Genomic DNA, 19,377 nt, shown 5'->3' with positions numbered 1-19,377 from the left:
GTGGAAAATTGCAGTTTTCCTAATGCTTCAAAAAAGTAACTTCCCACCCAAATCAAAAACATCTACAGTTAGGCTGGAAAGTTTGTGAACCCTTTAGAATTTTCTATATTTCTGCATAAATACGACCTAAAACATCAGATTTTCACTGAAGTCCTAAAATTAGATAAAGAGAAACCAGTTACACAAATGAGACAAAAATATTATACTTGGTCATTTATTTATTGAGGAAAATGATCGAATATTACATATTTGTGAGTGAAATAGTATGTGAACCTTTTCTTTCAGTATCTGGTGTGACCCCCCCAATAACTCCAACTAAACGTTACCGGTAACTTTTGATCATTCCTGCACACCGGCTTGGAGGAATTTTAGCCGATTCCTCTGTATAGAACAGCTTCAACTCTGGGATGTTGGTGGGTTTCCTTACATGAACTGCTCACTTCAGGTCCTTCCACAACATTTCGACTGGATTAAGGTCAGGACTTTGACTTGGCCATTCCAAAACGTTAACTTTATTCTTCTTTAACCATTCTTTGGTAGAACGACTTGTGTGCTTAGAGTCGTTGTCTTGCTGCATGACCCACCTTTTCTTGAGATTCAGTTCATGGTCAGATGTCCTGACATTTCCCTTTAGAATTCTCTGATATCATTCAGAATTCATTGTTCCATTGATGAAGGCAAGCCGTCCTGGCCCAGATGCAGCAAAACAGGCCCAAACCCTGATACTACCACCACCATGTTTCACAGATGGGATAAGGTTCTTATGCTGGAATGCAGGGTTTTCCTCTTTCTCCAAACATAACGCTTTCCATTTAAACCTAAAAGTTCTATTTTGGTCTCATCTGTCCACAAAACATTCTTCCAATAGCCTTCTTGTTTGCCCACGTGATCTTTAGCAAACTGCTGACGAGCAGCAATGTTTTTTTTGGAGAGCAGTATCTTTCTCCTTGCAACCCTGCCATGCACACCATTGCTGTTCAGTGTTCTCCTGATGTTGGACTCATGAACATGAACATTAGCCAATGTAAGAGAGGCCTTCAGTTGCTTAGAAGTTACCCTGGGTCCTTTGTGACCTCATCGACTATTACGCGTGTGCCTTGCTCTTGGAGCGATCTTTGTTGGTCGACCACTCCTGGGGAGGGTAACAATGGTCTTGAATTTCCTCCATTTGTACACAATCTGTCTGACTGGATTGGTGGAGTCCAAACTCTTTAGGGATGTTTTTTTCCAGCCTGATGAGCATCAACAACTCTTTTTTTGAGGTCCTCAGAAATCTCCTTTGTTTGTGCCATGATACACTTCCACAAACATGTGTTGTGAAGAGCAGACTTTGATAGATCCTGTTCTTTAAATCACACAGGGTGCCCACTCACACCTGATTGGCATCCCATTGATTGAAAACACCTGACACCTCACCTTCAAACTAACTGATCATCCGTGAGGTTCACATACTTTTGCCACTCAGAAATATGTAATATTTAATCATTTTCCTTAATAAATAAATGACCAAGTATGATATTTTTGTCTCATTTGTTTAACTGGTTTCTCTTTATCTACTTTTAGGACTTGAGTGAAAATCTGATGATGTTTTAGGTCATATTTATGTAGAAATACAGAAAATTCTAAAGGGTTCACAAACCTTCAAGCACAACTGTAGATGTTTTTGATTTGGGTGGGAAGTTACTTTTTTGAAGCATTAGGAAAACTGCAAAAACATACCAAAGGAATGAGACGTCATTTGAGTTAGATACAACACTCAGGCACTATTGGCAATGTTTTCATTCTAGAGGTCCCTGTAACTTTAGGTTTCATTGTAACTAATTTGATAATCACAGACACTTGCATCCCTTTAACTTAAGGGGACTGGGCGGTCTAGTGGTCTGAAATTTTTTTTCTCCAGCCGTCTGGAGTTTTTTTTTTTGTTTTTTTCTCTCCACTCTGGCCATCGGACCTTACACTTATTCTATGTTAATTAATGTTGACTTATTTTATTTTTCTTACTGTGTCTTTTATTTTTCCTTTCTTCATTATGTAAAGCACTTTGAGCTACTTTTTGTATGAAAATGTGCTATATAAATAAATGTTGTTGTTATTGTTAATGCTTTGTTTCCCTTCTCAAGCGACACCCAGTTTTCAATTAAAGATAAACTTTTTAAACAAAAATGTTTTCTGTTCTCACTAAAATGACCAAGAATGCACATGAAGTAGACGTCTCCCAACACTGGACATGTGGCAAAAAAAACCCAAAAAACCCTTGGAGGGACAGTAACACCGCCACCCATAGGTTCTATCACAACACCGTAGCGCCATGCAGATTATTTGCCTTTGTTGCCTGTATGCACACTCAAACTGTAGAAAGTGCAGCACACAGGCAGGCAACAAAACAACTGCCATGAAATACAACACCACTGTGTCCTCATATTGGAATATGGCTTTCTTCTGTGAAGGATGACCAGTCAGGAAATGAGATTTCATAATGGGAAGCATCCAGTTGGGGAAGGTCTTTGATTAGAGTCTGCATTTTTAAAACTGTACATTTTCTCTCATCCACATTGAAACAGTAAGCCAGCATTTTCACAAGTACTGGATACAGCTCTGAAAAACGGCTATGAAAGTCTGTTTCTGGTTGTTAATAAAACTGAGATATTGTGGATGAAAGGCAAAAAAAGAGAGTAGTCATGTGGAATAAATGAAAATAACCAATTAACTGAGCAACAGCACAGAAGGTATAAGATTTTATTCTGCCAATTTAACATGTATTGTTAAACAGTTGTCATTTCATAGTAACTACAAAATGGGCTTACATTAAAAATGGTTGTCCAAATTAAGAACCTTTTAAGATTTTTTATAATAAAGGGAAAGACCAGACAACCTGAAACAATAAAGGATTTGATAAAGAACCTGACAACTATGTTCCTCTGTGAATAAACGTGTGTGGGTGGATGTGTCCCGAGATGGACTGGCAGGGCACGCAGTGCTGCTGGTAGTCTTCTGTACCCACTGACAAACTGAATATTCCATCTGACAGAAACAACTGTTGCACTCAGAAATTGTTGTCCCATTTCGTAATGGAAGACGAGCATGGCCAAGAATGCAAAATAATCTGAAATTACATCTACCCCTTTAAAAAGGACTTAACCCAACAGCGTTAGATCACAGAGACTTGATATTTTTTTGTATCACTAAAGTACAAATATCTCGACATGCTGAACATGCTCATGTAAAAATGGGCTGATGAAGGGACAAACAGATGCAAGAATAATCTCACCTTTCAGGAAGAATTCAAAAGTCACAGCAGAAAGACTGGAGTATCAGACCGCGTCACAGCTTTTATTTCAACACTGAATAACCTGTAAACATATCTTGGATTTTGGGCCAACAACAAACAGAGATGGAATTTTACTGATGACTTCCATTACAGCAGTCTTCATTGATCTCTTGCTATCACAGACTTTAACAACAGGCCTATCTGGTGATGCGATTCAACAGAATACCCAATGGCACATGTCACTTCTAAGGAATTCATATAAGAAGAGTTTACTTTTGCTATAAATTCTGACTGCTCTTCAACACAGAATGATCACTGCACTAACAAACATCCCTGTACACTACAAGGACCACCATCCCATGATATAACTGCATGAATCAACAAGAAAGCGTGTCTTTTTCTAATTCAGAAATGTTTTTGCCATAATTTTGTCAGAAATGTATTCCAGCCATTAGGTATATTTATATATATTTAAATATTATTATAATTAGTTTATTTCTAATTGTTTTTTTTGACATGCATGGGTGCCATTTTGAAGATATATTTTGTAGCTGCTGCATTGATATCAACAGGTGGCTGTTAAGCAAGTGACTGGATGTTGACATAACTTGTCATATCACCATACTCAATTCATCTCTTATATACTGTATATTTCTCTTCTGGTTTGTCCTGCTTCTACTTCAAAACCAGTCCCGCCCACACACAGCTGACACGCCATTTCTCGATTCCTATTCTTCCTCCTCCAAACCCTTCCCCACGCTGCCTGCGGCTCCTCTTCAAAACCGGTCCCGCCCACACACAGCTGACACGCCATTTCTCGATTCCTATTCGTCCTCCTCCAAACCCTTCCCCACACTGCCTGCGGCTCCTCTTCAAAACCGGTCCCGCCCACACACAGCCGACCCGCAGTCCACCAACGCAGTCTCAGCAGACATACACACAATCCTCTTCCCGTTACCACAGGTACGTCTTCACCTCATTCCTGTCTTCCTGTCCAAGAGTACAACATTCGAACTCCAGACCAGCAGTGCAAACACTGTTATGCACTATACTGGCCTGCTGAGCGTAATACATCCAACAAGTACTCAAGGTGCTGCCACAATGGTAAAGTAGCTTTACAACCTTTGCGAGAGCCACCTGTGTCTTTACAACAGTTTCTTACACAGCAAACATCAGAAGGTATAATTATCGTGAACACATTTGAGAATACAACTCCTCTGTAGCGTTTGCTTCCATGGATGCACACTGATAACTGAACCTCCTGGCCACGGGCCATACTGTTTTAAAATACACGGGAAAATTTATCACCAAATCTCTCCACTATACGCTAACATTTCTACCTCTCCAGGATATGTTTTTGACACAGCGCAAGCTACTGAAGTACGCTTACAAAATAAAGCAAACTCTGCATGCAGCGAAAATTTACTTCTCCAGCTAGATTCCATGCTTAGAACCATCAACCCCTTCGCTAAATCATACAAACACATGCATGAAATCGCTCAGTCCAATCCAACAGCATCTGTATGAATGGTTTTCAAGGAAAGCCCTAGGCAGGATTTACGACAATGCAATGCCTCGACATGTCACACCGATGTTTCAGAGATTTTTGTCGGAGAAGATGGCGAACCCCCTGCCGAAAGGGACATTTGCATCTATTCCAGAGGCAACTCCTGTAAACAGATTTCCACGCTCAATATGAATTGTGATCCCATGGTTTACCCACTTTTATTCCCTTATGGAGATATTGGCTGGCACAAAGATTTACAACATGTTCCCGATAAATGAACCGCCAACCGAATCAGGCTTACTCAATGCCAATTTTACGCATACAGATTATCAAAGAGGAATACATTTAGTAGTTTGCACTTCAGTGGCAAACTATTACAACAGTACGTCGTAGATGCGTATGTTAAAACAGAGGGTGTGCGTCTCAACTATCTCAGATTACATCAGCAAGATCTGCGCATGGAAGAATACAAAGGACTATCAGACACATGGCAAGCAAAGGCTGAAAACAACAACATACAGTACGTGTAGTCAAAATGATCATATTACCGTCCACATTTCCAGGAAGTCCAAGATACATGCAACAAAACTATTGTTGTACGTGGCTTTTTCTAGGGTTAGATCTTTCGATTCATTATCTGTCGTCTCCAGCAAAACATCTATTCACAACTGCGTCTTTCAAGAAGTATTCCTTTCTCACCGTTTTCCATTCCTATTCTTACAACGCCGTATGCTATGGCGGGTGTCGGCTAGTATACTCATTATTTTTGAACTAACTCTAAAAGTAGCACGTGAGAGAGTCTTATTACACAAGACAGTTTATTTAATAAATAAAAAGTGTGCTTCGACAGTTATTAGTTAGAGGAAGGATCTTCAGTTTGGACAAGCAGAGGGCCTGCATTATTTTTGTCTAACATTTTGATTTTTGTTTCTTCAGAATTTTTGTAGATTTAGCATTATAACTGTTGTCTTCCACATATAATAAACTTAACGATGTCTTGGAAGACTGTCAAAGGTTTTAAAGACTTCCTTTACTTTTTGAATCACCTCATTCTGGACTTGCTTAGTATGAACCCTTTTTTTTTAGGATTATATATTTTAGGAGCCACAATTCCAAACTGTAGGCTTTCCAAAACAGGTATATTTAATGTGTGCACAAATGAATTTTTTTTTTATCATAAATTTTAAGCCATGTGTATAGCACATGACTAACATTTAAAATAAAGCAATTGATTGCACCAGAACTTACTGCATTCAAAGTATCTATATTATAATGATAATGAGGTGAATACATACCTGTAAATGTTAAGATTTTAACTCAGAATTAATTTAAAACAATCTAAAAATGTATGTTGATTTAAAATTAAATTTATTTACCCTAGATCAGTGCCAACATATCCCAATATTTCACGTTTATATATTTTATCTAAAAGAAGTGGTCACTGCAGAACAAGAAAAAAAATGCATTAAACAAATCTCACCCTACAAAGAAACACTACAACTAAAGAATACACCATTCCAGACTTAACTTATTTTGCTGTACAGTACACACAAGATCAAATGCAAAAATATTTTGTGTTAATTTATAAATCTGGCAAAAACATTGCCAAGATGCATAACAAACCTAGGCAGTGGTAGTGGAAGAGCAGTTCCATTCAAACTACTCAATTAAAAAATTAGTAATATTAAAATAATAAAAAAGTGTTCCAGCAACACAATTCATTTAATTCCTTGAAGTTATTTGGGGTTCGGATCATTGTTGTAACCTTGTAATTTCCACAAAATTAAATGCAACTTGCAAACTATATGATTGACAGTGATGAAACATGATAAACCAGTTTCTCAAAAATTTCTTTCATATATCTTATATCATATATCAAATAAAAGTCATGAGTGATATCCTGAAAAGATAAGCTACACAGTTTCCTACTTTCTATGCACAAGATGCTAAGTGCAGACAACTGGTCTTGCGTCACTGTTTCTCACAGCTCATTTTTAATTCTCTTTAGTCATGAAAAAAATTTGTTACTGAACATATAAAATGAAGTACATAGGCAATTTTAGATTAAAATAACCTGCACTTTGGGTATGAGTTTGTAGTAAATTTATTTGTAAAATATTAACCTAAAGTTGCCTGCCTACTTCTTAGATGAACAAATCCAAACAATCATGGCGGAACCACATGAAGACACATGAATGGCATGGCACAAGGCGGGTTATAAAACATGACTCTGTAATCGAATAGAACACATCTGTATTATATGTACTTACTCAGCTCACTAGAGAAATTATATTCATCTCTTTTCAGCCAGTTGATAGAAATGGTTAAATATAGGAGGTGGTATGACTCATAACAGAATTCAGTACAAAAGTATACAATAATAATGTACAAAGCCTTATATCAAATTCTTGCACATTATAGTTTCAATGTCAATAAAAAAAGTAAATTCTGCTGGTCAAAATATTTGTCTAATCAGTTACTTACTAACATTACTAACAGATTTAACTTGAATGTCATGATGACTTTAATTGTCATTATAATTACGTTTAAAGGACCAACATACTCGTATCAAATTGCTGTGTTACACATTAAAGAGCGTTTTACATTTGGTATTGTGTGTTATCAAAACAATTATTGGCGTTAACCATTGCGTAAATATGTAGGTAGGATTGTACTTACTTCTTGGAAGACAAAATGTGAATGCCTACAGAAAGAAAACATATTTAAATCAATTAATGAGTGTCAAGTAAGCCCCACTGAGATCATTAAATTCAAAAGATTATTATATAGAAGAAATTATATTGAAGCTGTACCAAATGAAAAAAAATGTGTATGGGGCTCCTTCATATTGTAGGGCCCTAAGCTTTGGCTTGTATAACTTTAATCCAAATCTCAAATGAATAGATGAAAATTCTGTATGAGCAACTTTTAAATATTTACAACAATGGCTAACCTTTAAAAAAAAGAATTATTAACTGTCTAGCACCTGCTCTATAGATTTATATCACAATAAACTTGAAAGACATACAATTTTAGATAAGCCAGTTAACAGGACTAGTATTAATGAACATTGAGATATTACCACTTCCACGTACTTCCTTAACTTGAGTGGAACATTCTGGGTTTTCCCAAATACATCTATATGATGTTCACAAGACTAGATGGAGAACACTTCTTGTTCCGTTTTTTTTTATTTTATTTTAAGCATTATTTAAACTTATACACATGAATACTGGCCAGGCCGAGGTACAGAAATCTTTATTAAAAAAAAAAAAAAGTCAACTTGAGTACACTTATCAGTGTTGCCATTATTGTGAATATGAGTTGCAGACATCTGTGAGCAAGTGGACAATTTTTTAGAGTTAGCTTTTCATTTGTGTGCATTTATACATCTTTATTCTGGTGAGACCAAGGCTGTTGCCATGTTAATTAAAGTTGCTAAAATTATTGCTGGTTGTGGAAATCACATGGCATACTGTGTCATCATGCTCCAACTCAATGTTAGTGAACTGCAACATTTATCAGAATATTAGAATTCTTGGTAAAAATCCTAAACCTCTTTTCTTTAGCATTAGCGGACGTTACAAGGTACTTCCGTGATACTGATAGGATCTTGGCAATGGATATCTTGACTGTGATCTCCTGTTTTCCATTTAGGTACATGATTCTGACAGCTATTTCGACGCTGTCTGTGCTAATGACTTCATCTCAGTCTGCTCCTACAAACATTAACCCATCTCCTGTTTTATTTCCCCAGCCCAATTACAGCCTTGTGCTCTTGCTGTTACATAAGTGTTCAACAGAGTCATTGAATCTTTTGGGTTGGGTTTGAGAAAGAGAGAGAGAAAAAAAAACCTTCTGTGACACTTATTTTTTTTAAACTTTTTATTACCACCTACGGCATAACGAGGTTCTACAATCTTCTTACCAGCTGGAGGAGCAAGAGTAGAATGCCACCAATACATGAAAGTCTTCAGTTTGGAATCTGCCCATTCTTCCTGTTAATATTCTATGCGTGTTTCAATGTTCTTCTATATCTAAAGATGTGAATGCTAACTTTAAAATCCAAGCTGAAATGCTAAGAAATGAGTGTGTGTGTGCATTTTGTGATGCACAGATGTTTCCATCAACGGTTGCCTTGCACTCAGTGCTGTTGGGATAGGCTCTGGTCCCCTGAGGTGCTGCACTGAAGAGACAGCTTAGAAAATGGATGACTTAAAAACAAAAAAAAAAACAAACAAAAAAAAAAACCCAAACTAATAAATACAAAGTGAATTTTAAGTATTAAAGCTGTTATATACATTTTTGACACTTGGATATTACAGAGGATATAGTGGATATTAACTTAAGTATTTGATCATACAAAACTCAGGTATAGAGTAAAATGTTTTACTTATCCTAAAAAAAAAAAAAACCCAATTCAAATATGCTCTTTGGAGCAGGAAATGCTACAACAATTATTAAATTTGAAAATATAGCAGGGTTTGACACATTATCACCAATTTTGTAATGCTAAGACTAAGTTTCTACTTCACAATTATCTCATTTGTTTAAATCAAGTAACAGTATTCAGCTGCAGCAGACCCCCCATGTTAGGATATAGCAGGTTGGAAAATGACTGACTGACAGTATTCGGCCATTACTTTCTAAAGTTCCATATAGTGCAACTCAATACTTTTTCCTCCATGCTGCCATTAGGATATTTTTTTAATAAACATATTATTTTGTTTCATATGCTGATGGCACTCTGAAGTACTTATCAATAAAATCAAATGATACTTTAATATCATTCATTGCTTAGTGATGAATTACTTATTATATTCAGAAAAGAAAAAAGTCCTTATTGAGAGGAAATTCTGCAAAAAGACAAGAAATAATGACAAATTTAAATAGTTATGGTAGTTATTGAATTCTAAATATATCCAAAAACTGATTTATCTACCTTAACAAAATTAAAGCCGATTTTATAATATGCTACAGAAAAGTCAGTTCACTTACATGCATCTAACAGAATATTGTACTATACTTATTTACTTACCATCAGGCTGGTGAAACATTTTTATTAATATTCCATAGTTACGTAATAGACTTGCCGTTTCTCTCTCTAGACTAGACTGTACATGAATAAAAATATTGCCTGATTGGTCAGCTTTAAGCACTATTTGACATTAACTGACACAGCTCCTTACCCACTGATTTACATGCTGTATTATAAAGTTTAAACTGTAAGTAAATAAAATTTAAAGACATTTTAACATTTTTACAAAATAAGAAAATGACACAAATCCAATAAATAATGGATGTACATGATTAAATACAACTCGATTGTAACAAAATACATAACATTGACAAGATGATATAAACCAATGACAAGCAGAGCTGAGATGGCAAAATGAGGCACATTAATGAAGTTATCTACAGTAAAGAAAGACCCTTTTTTAGCAGCTGTCCCACATACCCATCCTTTCTATCCTCTCCTCAAAAATCACTCACATATAGTGTATATGCTGGAAAAAAAACAAAAAAAGGATTAAATAGACACTATGGAGAAAAAATATTTATCACATATTACAATAACTCTAGGCAAGCTAGATTTCAGAAAAAGAATGAAAGATCTCACAAGTTATATATATTGCTATCTTTTATCCTTTCTCAGTTGACGTGGTTAATCATTTCTGTGGTCCAAATATATTGCCAGGTTTGTAGACTTGACTCAGTGGAAAGGTTGTTTCCAGACTAGGCATATATTATTCCATAAGTAAAATCATCTCTGTTGAATGATATGTAGATATCAATGCATGGACAGACCACTATATACTTTTGTAAAACCAATTCTGTGGCCAAAACCTCAGTTTTGTGGCTTTCATTTTTTGTTAAAGAACACAGCCTCCAAACTGTTTTCTCTTCCTTTCTTCTTCCAATGTTGATTGCTTCTGTCCTTTTATTTAAGCAGACAGCTAAAACCACATCAATTTTGAAAATAAAGAACTCAAAAACTGACCCGGCACAAGCCAGCTATACTTGTACATGGCTTCATAATTTCATCTTTCAACTTTGTACTTGGTTTCAGGTTAAGCTTGAAGATTATTTTAAAACTTGTGAAAGGTTACACTTTCCTTGATCTCAAAGAACTCTATAATGTCAATACTACAGAGACTATACTTCAAACACAAAATGTTGGTGTTCCTAAAATTTCAAGCCATAAATAAAAGTACTTTGGGAAAAAGATTTTAATATAAAGAATCTCCAAGCTCAAAAATGATGCAGATGACAAAAGATGTGTCCCACGGTTTCAACATTTAAATCAAAGGTAAAAACCTATTCATTTAGCATAGTATGTTACTGAAAAACAACTGGTCAGGAAGGAACCAACTCTAGATGGCACACCAGTTTATCACAGGACACACTTTAAAACTAAAGCTCATAATCACACTTCCACTCTCAGAAACTGGGGCAATTTAGAGACAACAAGTAACTTAACATGCATGTTAGGGGTTGTAAGGGGAAAACTGTAAATGGCATGTACTGTACTCGTGTACTATATGCTTTATTAAAAATAAATAAAAAAACAGAATTCATGATGCCTACACACTTATGAATGTTAGATTTTTCTAGCACAAGTTACATAGTAAAGAAACAACTTTCCAATATAACTCTAGGAAAGGAAAAAAAAGTAAAGAAAAGCTCAATTACCTTCATAAAATATGAAACTGACCTATTCCTGCAAAATAAACTACAGTATGCGCAAAACAATTCCATCAACATAGACAGCGAAGAGATACACACAGATATGATATATACATACATACATACATACATACATACATACATACAAATACCATACAGAAATACTAACACACACGTACAGTATATATGTATGTATGTATGTATGTATACATTCACACACAACAAAAAAATAAAAATCAACACTTTCATTTCAGTTCCATGAATTTTGATTTGTTTGTTGGCCGCTGGGGAATAATAGTTATACACATGCCTTATACACACACATCAGAGCCAAAAATTCAGATTTTTTTTTACTCTGAGCATTTCCATAGATCTTGCTAGAATGAGTAAACCGCTTAAACCGCAAGGGAGACCGTTTCTGACCCATCCTTAATGAGATATAATTTATAACTTCACTTGTTCTATGTTACAAACCTGCAACAAAGAACAGTTCAGTTTGCCTACACCATCTACAGTACTTCTTTCAATGTAATTACCAGTGCTCTTGCTGTTTTATGGCCTATTTGTAATAAAACTGTAATGCGTTAAATCATTATATCTATTATGAATCTTTATTTTATATAACACCAATAAGAACACAAACCATCACAATGTGCTTTACAGAACAAACAAGATTAAAATACATCATCAAACATACAAACTCTCGGTGAAAAATATTTCAAGCAACAAAAGCTAAATATTAGACAAAGGCAAAACACATTAGATGCTGTGGAAAATACTAAACATTTACCAGAAAAATCAGTAATAACTATTGGTAGTTATTGCAACAAATATGTTTTTATTTTGGTCTTTAATGTGAAATGTCTCATACAAAGCACTTTGTGACAGTAAAAGGTGCTATATAAAGCAAAGAATGACACAATAAATTAACACACTCTGGTAAGCCTGTTAAGTAAGTTTAATTTCAAAAAGAATCAAGCAAAGCAGTTAATCGCTTTAACATTACGATTCATTGTGGGGCTAGGGAATTTGGGATTAAAAACATTAACAAAAAATTGAATAATAACTTAATTTAGTGGAAATTATACTTAACCACAGTTAAAGCTAGATACATGACAGTCACAAGCCTAAATAAAAGAGCATGTTTATTATAGGCAGAACATTTATGTATTTCATAATACAAATTAAAGCTGCATGTTCTGAGTATTAATGGTACATTCACAAAACCTATATTTTTGACTTCCAGCAAAGAAAAGATCCAAATAACAAAAAACATTTAAGGCAAAAAAAAAATCAATATGTACAAGCTTTTAACTTTGTCGTTCCAAAGAGATATGAGAGAAATAGTTAAGGCTTTCTACATATATTGGATAATAACATTTAAAATAAATATTTCTATGTGTGTGTTTTACCACATGACTGGGTTATACCATTCAGTTACTCATTTACTTCTAGTGAGACTTTAAACTGCAATTTGTTTACAGATGTAAAGAAATATGACCAATATACTGTATTGGAGTTTGTGATTTGGCCAAGATATTTACAGACTAAAGGGACAAAAAAGGTAATTTTTCATAAAGATATTACCATAGAATTAACAAACTAGATATTCACAAAAAAAAGACTGAAACTGGGGAATGGAGTAAAATAAAATTCCACCCTTTCATCCAACTTTACACCTGCCTATTTCAGCTCAGGGTTTTAACTAATATCAGTATTTGAAGCTTGGCCTTCATGTTGACTGTGCAGACCGGAGTTTGCAGGTTTAACCATTTCTACACTAGCTTTTCCCCAGATAGTTATATCTACCTGTTCCTGTCTGCAGTACCTACACCACTGAGCTGGATTTAAGCAAGTTCAACAACGGAGAGAGTGATTAAAAGGGCACAAAAAAAAAAAAAACCCACCTAGGATTAAAAAAAATTCTCATTGTAATTATATACTGAAACCAAATGTTCATTAAAAGTAAACAGCTGCAGAAATAAAGAAATTTCAAAATAAGTTAAGAGACATACATTCACAAAACAAAAGTGTCAAACAAAGCAACCAAATTTCTGTGAAGGATGCTGTACAAAATACATTAAAATGTATATATTTTGGTAAAGACTCACCAGCTAAATCTTGTAAGTAATAGACAGCATGCAGTTTCCTCTTTACAAGTTGAAGAGCAAAATGCACCTTTTATAAAAAATGATATTTACTTTTCTGGTAGCAGTTGAAATCTACACTGCACTCCTGCAGTCTTATTAAACACAGTAAACATAGCACAAGCTTCTAACATTCTAATTAAGGCAAACATTTCTGTCTAGGTATGAAATCAAAATATGAAAATGCAAGATCATTTTTAATCAGTATACCTACAATGTGAAACTTAACACTGAATCTGCCAAATGAAGACCTACTATAAGTGACAAAAAAGCAAAACTATCAATCTAAAAAAGTTTCTCTGCGCAAACAGAACATGCTCAATAACAATGTTGATTGATCATGTAAATGCTGTTAATAGAACCAAATAAAGAATGCACTAATAAAAAATAGGTTTGTGTTATTAAGTAAATATGCAATGAAAATCTGTCTTTAAGATGCAGAAAAGGTACAATAGTTTTCAGTTTTCACCATGTCATTGAATTCGCCATTTCATTCTATAAAATAATTATATTAAATAAAGACTTGAGGTTTTAGGTAAAACAATAGCTAATAACATCAAAAATAATTCCTCAGTGTACTCGATTTAATTAAACAGAAAAAGCGGTGCCCAAAAATAGGCAAAAGAGAAAATAAATAAGCTTATTTTTTATTCCAATGCATCTTTTTCTTGGAAAACAGCAAAGTTTTTGAAAAGACAAAATTCATTGCTTACTTTGTTAAAGATTTACAAGCAGCATTATTCCTTGAACATTTAGTTTAAACAAACAAAGCCACGAGCCACACGCGACAATGTGCATAAAGTTCTGCCACTTTAATAGCCTCTAAAAAGAAAACAAAAACACATTTCATGTAAACTAGGAGTGCTGTTTATTGCACATAATAACTTCTTCAGCAGTCCCCTTCACTTCAGTCGTTTGAGCATTTTCTTCAACATTCAGAATTTTTTCATCTTCTGCACTGGTGCCATTAAATTGTTTACTATTTCCATTCACGTGAACATCTCCATTAGTATTCATGTCAGAGAGGACCTCGGTCATCTTTAACTCTTCCTCACCAATTTCTTCACCCTCCAGCTTTCTCAAGATGATAGGCAGTTTGGACTCTGAACCAGAGTTTTCTATTAAGGAGATGTTGCTTTCTTCATATTTTGGAAGAGGTACTCCTTCCTCCAGCTGCTTCTGAAAATACTCTCTCTTGGCCTTTCCACAAGCCACCACTTTTTCTAAAATCTCCTTCTCTGCCAAACGTAATTTGATTGCAACTTTGGAATGAAAAGAAAGGTCTGGCTTCTCTAACAATGACTTATCTTCCTGCAGAGAAAAAATATAAACAATCTTAAATGTTTATGTGCATCATGTCATAGATAAATAATTAACTTAGAAAACTAGCTTGGCGTAAAGAATTTGCATTAGTTGTCCGTTTTACACAGGTAAACAATATCAAATAACCAAAACCACAACAATGTATACACAGTTAAAAAAACACTTCTGTGAATTTTTATACGTTGCTGATACGTCTGTTCAACCTGCTCCAAATTCAAAAATAAAAATAAGCAAAGAGTTGTTAAGAAATGAATGGACTTGAAACTTCAGCATTGTTGCTTTAATTTATTTCTCCAACTGATTGTATAATGACAAGTAAGTTACCTAACCTCTCTATATTGTAATTGTTAAAAAAAAAAAAAAAATCATACAAACAATTAGAATTGCTAAACAAACAATAATTAGCTTTATAATTAAACAATAAGGTCTGTATGTGTGTCCAGTCCATCTAGGCAATGCGATTGGTCAGTTTGAATGTGGTGATGCAATCAAAAGAGGAAGTGTGAGACAAACGAGGAGGAGTAAAGGTACACAGAGTCGCTTTCAAAGACCGGAACCATAAAAGCAGACAGGTGATAAGCAAGATGCCTCAAGTACAGGAACGTGTTGACAGTGCTGGACAAGAGAGGTTCAGACAAAGGTACATGTGGGACAGAAGATATCAAATATTTTTAAATGTATTATATTACCTGTCTCTTACAGGTAACAAGGCTAGTAAGTTTTAACTTTCATGAAATGTACTATTTTGAGCCATTCAGACCAACATCATTTATATATCACATTTTCTTACAAAGAGAATGTAGTTCAAACTGCTTCACAGATGGCAAAATAGACAATAGGAAAATATTTTAAAAATACAACAATAATGTCCTATATCACACATTAAATGCATCAATGGGCTTTAACAGCCCCCATTTGGCAACCCCCTATCCTTAGGCTCTCTATGAAGACAAGAAACACCCAAAAAACCCTACAAGACTGAAGCTCCTTTGACACCTTTAGAGTACAAAGACGAGCACATTTCTTTGCATTCTTTCCTCCACCAGTGTCATGCAGGGTGATTAAGATAATATTGGTTTTCTTTAGTTTGTTGTTTTTTAATACTATTTTAAGAAGCAGCTTACTAATCAGCCTTAAAACAAAACTGCAAAAGCAGTGGTAATATTTATGATGTGTCATCCGTTGCAATGAAAAATGCAATATATTTTATTACTAAATGCATTAGAAAGTACATTTCAACAGATGATGCACTGCAAACATTACTACTGAATATGCTGAGGTCTACACTGATTACTTAAATTTCAACCGGTCTTAGACAGATGGTATAGCTAGTCTCCTAATAATGCTGTATTATGTATTTACTTCAAGTTATACATATATTCATAAAACATAGGGGTGTTAATTTGAAAAGAGAAGTGAAGTAAACTTTAATTTATCCATCTATTAATGTTCTAAACTTACTTCATGAAGCAGGAGCTAGTTCTAGTTGGGTCACCAGTATATCACAGGACACAATTACACATGTCTAATACTGATCTTGTCAAAAAGGACCCTTATTGTCATTTCCACTTGGTATACTGTACAGTCGACCCTTCCCAAATCCAGTCACGTGTATCCGCTTGTGTGATTGTAAACAAACAGCCGAGAGCGTTCATAAGCGTCAGTCGGAGCCCAGATACATGCGTTTGTGGACGTAATTTAAGTCAGTGCAGTGATTTATCTATATATATATAATTCACTAAGACCATGGCAAGCAAGACACATAATTGCTAAGGAAGGAAGAGAAGGTAACAAAGGTAAAGAAAGTGATTGTTAAGGGATGTTAGCTAGTGTGCTGGCTGTGAATTGTTAGATTCTTCACAGATTATGATGTCTAGTCATGTGCATTCCATATGTTCATGTGTGCTTTCCAAAATTATGTCATTTCATTCAGAAGCATCCATATCACTTGAACTCCCTGATGCCCTCTGCTGCAGGAAAAAGTAGCTTAGGTTCACTACAATGAGAAAAGCACATCTTGCAGGAGCATGCCCAAAGAGGATTTCTTTCTTGTTAGATCCTTTTCAGGAGAAGGGTATTGAAAATGTTTCCCTCTTTCCTTTATCAGCATTTCTGGATATTTAAATGGTTTGTGAAAATAGGACTCATTTTTGTAAGACAAGGGTGCAAATATTTAACATTTTGTGAAGATTTTTTTTGTTTCATGTTCTTGCACACTTAATCCTACAAATTGTTATAGCAATGTCTTTGTAAACTTCATTTGCCCATTTAAAGTTACTCATTTCTGTAATATTACTGCTCCTTAATACAGTTATACAGAAGAGTCTACTGATGTACTGCATTCCTGAGTGCTTCTGGGCTATGGTTGGGACAACCAACCACTACCATTTAAAGATGAAAGAGGTAACTTGTGTAAGCAGACTTGATGACACAGCGGAAGTAGAAAGCAAACATTTAATGAAGCGCTGCAAAAACAGCCTAACATGAATAATGGAAAAAAGTAAATCCTGTTACTATGGGTGTGTATGAAAGAAAGCATGACAGGTAAATACACAGCCAAGGATAATAAAAACTGCTAGGCCAAAGTGCTGTTTACAAACAGCAGCTAAGCATTTAACACTGTTCTACTGTTAAAGCTTACTACCAAACTCCTTAATTTAGGACTCACTATAGCACCACCTCCTGCAACTGGAGTTTGGACTTCCCACCCAACAGACCTCAGCACATGTGGATTGTCAGCATCTCATCCTCTGCACCGATCCTCAATGGAGACACTGCATTCTGCAATCTTTGCTCACCTATGACTGTATAGCACTTCCATCACTGGACTGATCAATAACAATGATCGGACAACTTGCAGAGAAATGGTTTCCCTGCTGACTCAATGGTGCAAGGTCAACAATCTCACTATTGGATGTCAACAAAACGTATACAAGACAGCTATTCATAGACTTCAGGAAGCAAAATGAATATCATAGTATCATCTACAGTAGAATGGATGCTGTAGAAAGAGTGAGCAGCTTTAAAATTCTTGGTGTCACTATCATGGAAGAACTGAAGTGAGCACGTCACATTTCACACAGGCTTACCACGGTCTCTATTTCCTCAGATGCCTGAGGAAAGTTTACAGTTTCCTAATCAGTTTTTGCTAACTTTGTCAGGTGCACGGTAGGGTCCATTATTACTAGCTGCATCACATCCAGGTCTCTCACCTGCTCGGCATATGAAATTAAAGGTACTGCATACAACTAAATACTGCGTCACTAAAAATCACCCCCCAGTACTGAGATGTTTCTAGGAAATGAAAGACATACCACTGTTATGTTTTTTGTTGAAAGGATAGTCAATTATGCAGGGTGAGAGGGGTTCCCAAACTTTGTCATATGACTGTATGTGCGGTCTTTGGAAAGTAGAAGTAAATGGCATAATAGAACATGAAACATTAAAACTTTGCAATTATGCTGTCATATTCATTGTAGAAACATGTAATCTACTTAAACAGTTGCTGAGCTAAACTTAAAAACATTGTCATCATAAGTGTAAATGGTGCTGGTGTCCAGGTCTGCAAATTCTGAAGATCGGTGTAAAGAATGTTTTATTGTACTGTATGTGCGGTTAAAATGTGAAAGGGTTCATTTGTGAAATTTAGAAAGGTTTAAATACATTGTGCATGAAGGTAGAAATTGTCTCACTATAAGCAATAATATGTAGCACTCAAATGTTTTTATTAAAAATAATAAAAAAAAGAGAGAAGGAGTATGGCACAGAGTTCTAATAGCACTAGAAGATCTTCTGTAAGAAATGATCCAGTGCTGACTTTGCTGGGTAACACAAACTACCAATGTTTATACACATACACACACACAAAAATAATGTTATTTACTATAAAACCAATTCCTAAAATTCCAAACAACATCTCATAACAGTTTAAATAAAAGGCAAGCCATGTTTCATTCTGTTACTTGTGAATATCTATATGGAAATTAACACTTCTTACCTCTGTAGTTGTTTTGTAAGTTTTTAACAGTAAAGCAGCTCTAGTTTCAAGAAAGGTCCAGAGTTTTATCTCGTTCTCCCAACTTATAGGGAACTCAGCATTGCCTAGCGTAAATACTTTATCAACAACGTGAGCACCAACAAGGTATTCACGGAGTTCATCTGCAATTTAACAAAACAAAATAAAAAATTTAAAATGTTATCCAACAGTAAGCAGACTATTTTCAAGTAAAAATATAATATTCTGACAAAGACTTGTTCATTATTACTAATCATTACATCATTCATGGTTTGTTATGTTGAAAGTCAAGATCTACATTCTAAACAATATATTATCACCAAAAAGTATTAAGACCCCTGTCCAAAGACAGCATACTGTTTCATAAAAAATGAATGCAATAAATACTCTATCAACACATATACATTTTATAATGTATAGAGTTTAAAAA

General features: G+C 34.9%; 1 protein-coding gene across 3 annotated transcripts in view; it reads right to left on the bottom strand.

Annotated features, from left to right (window-relative positions):
* Positions 1–12,402: 12,402 nt before the first annotated feature.
* The window catches only part of setd3 (SET domain containing 3, actin histidine methyltransferase), an 86,874-nt gene continuing 79,899 nt past the window's right edge, over positions 12,403–19,377 (bottom strand). For all 3 annotated transcript variants that reach the window (XM_039741911.1, XM_039741912.1, XM_039741913.1), the window contains exons 12-13: positions 18,930–19,090; positions 12,403–14,920 (exon numbers count right to left, since the gene is read on the bottom strand). In XM_039741911.1, coding sequence (XP_039597845.1) covers positions 14,465–14,920; positions 18,930–19,090 — 617 coding nt within the window. In that variant the 3' untranslated portion in view covers positions 12,403–14,464. The remainder of the gene's footprint in view (positions 14,921–18,929; positions 19,091–19,377) is intronic.

The sequence above is a fragment of the Polypterus senegalus genome, chromosome 18 (genome assembly GCF_016835505.1).
Source record: "Polypterus senegalus isolate Bchr_013 chromosome 18, ASM1683550v1, whole genome shotgun sequence".
Lineage (NCBI taxonomy): Eukaryota > Metazoa > Chordata > Cladistia > Polypteriformes > Polypteridae > Polypterus > Polypterus senegalus.
Note: the sequence above shows the minus strand (reverse complement) of the source record. Positions and strands in the feature narration are given on the sequence as shown.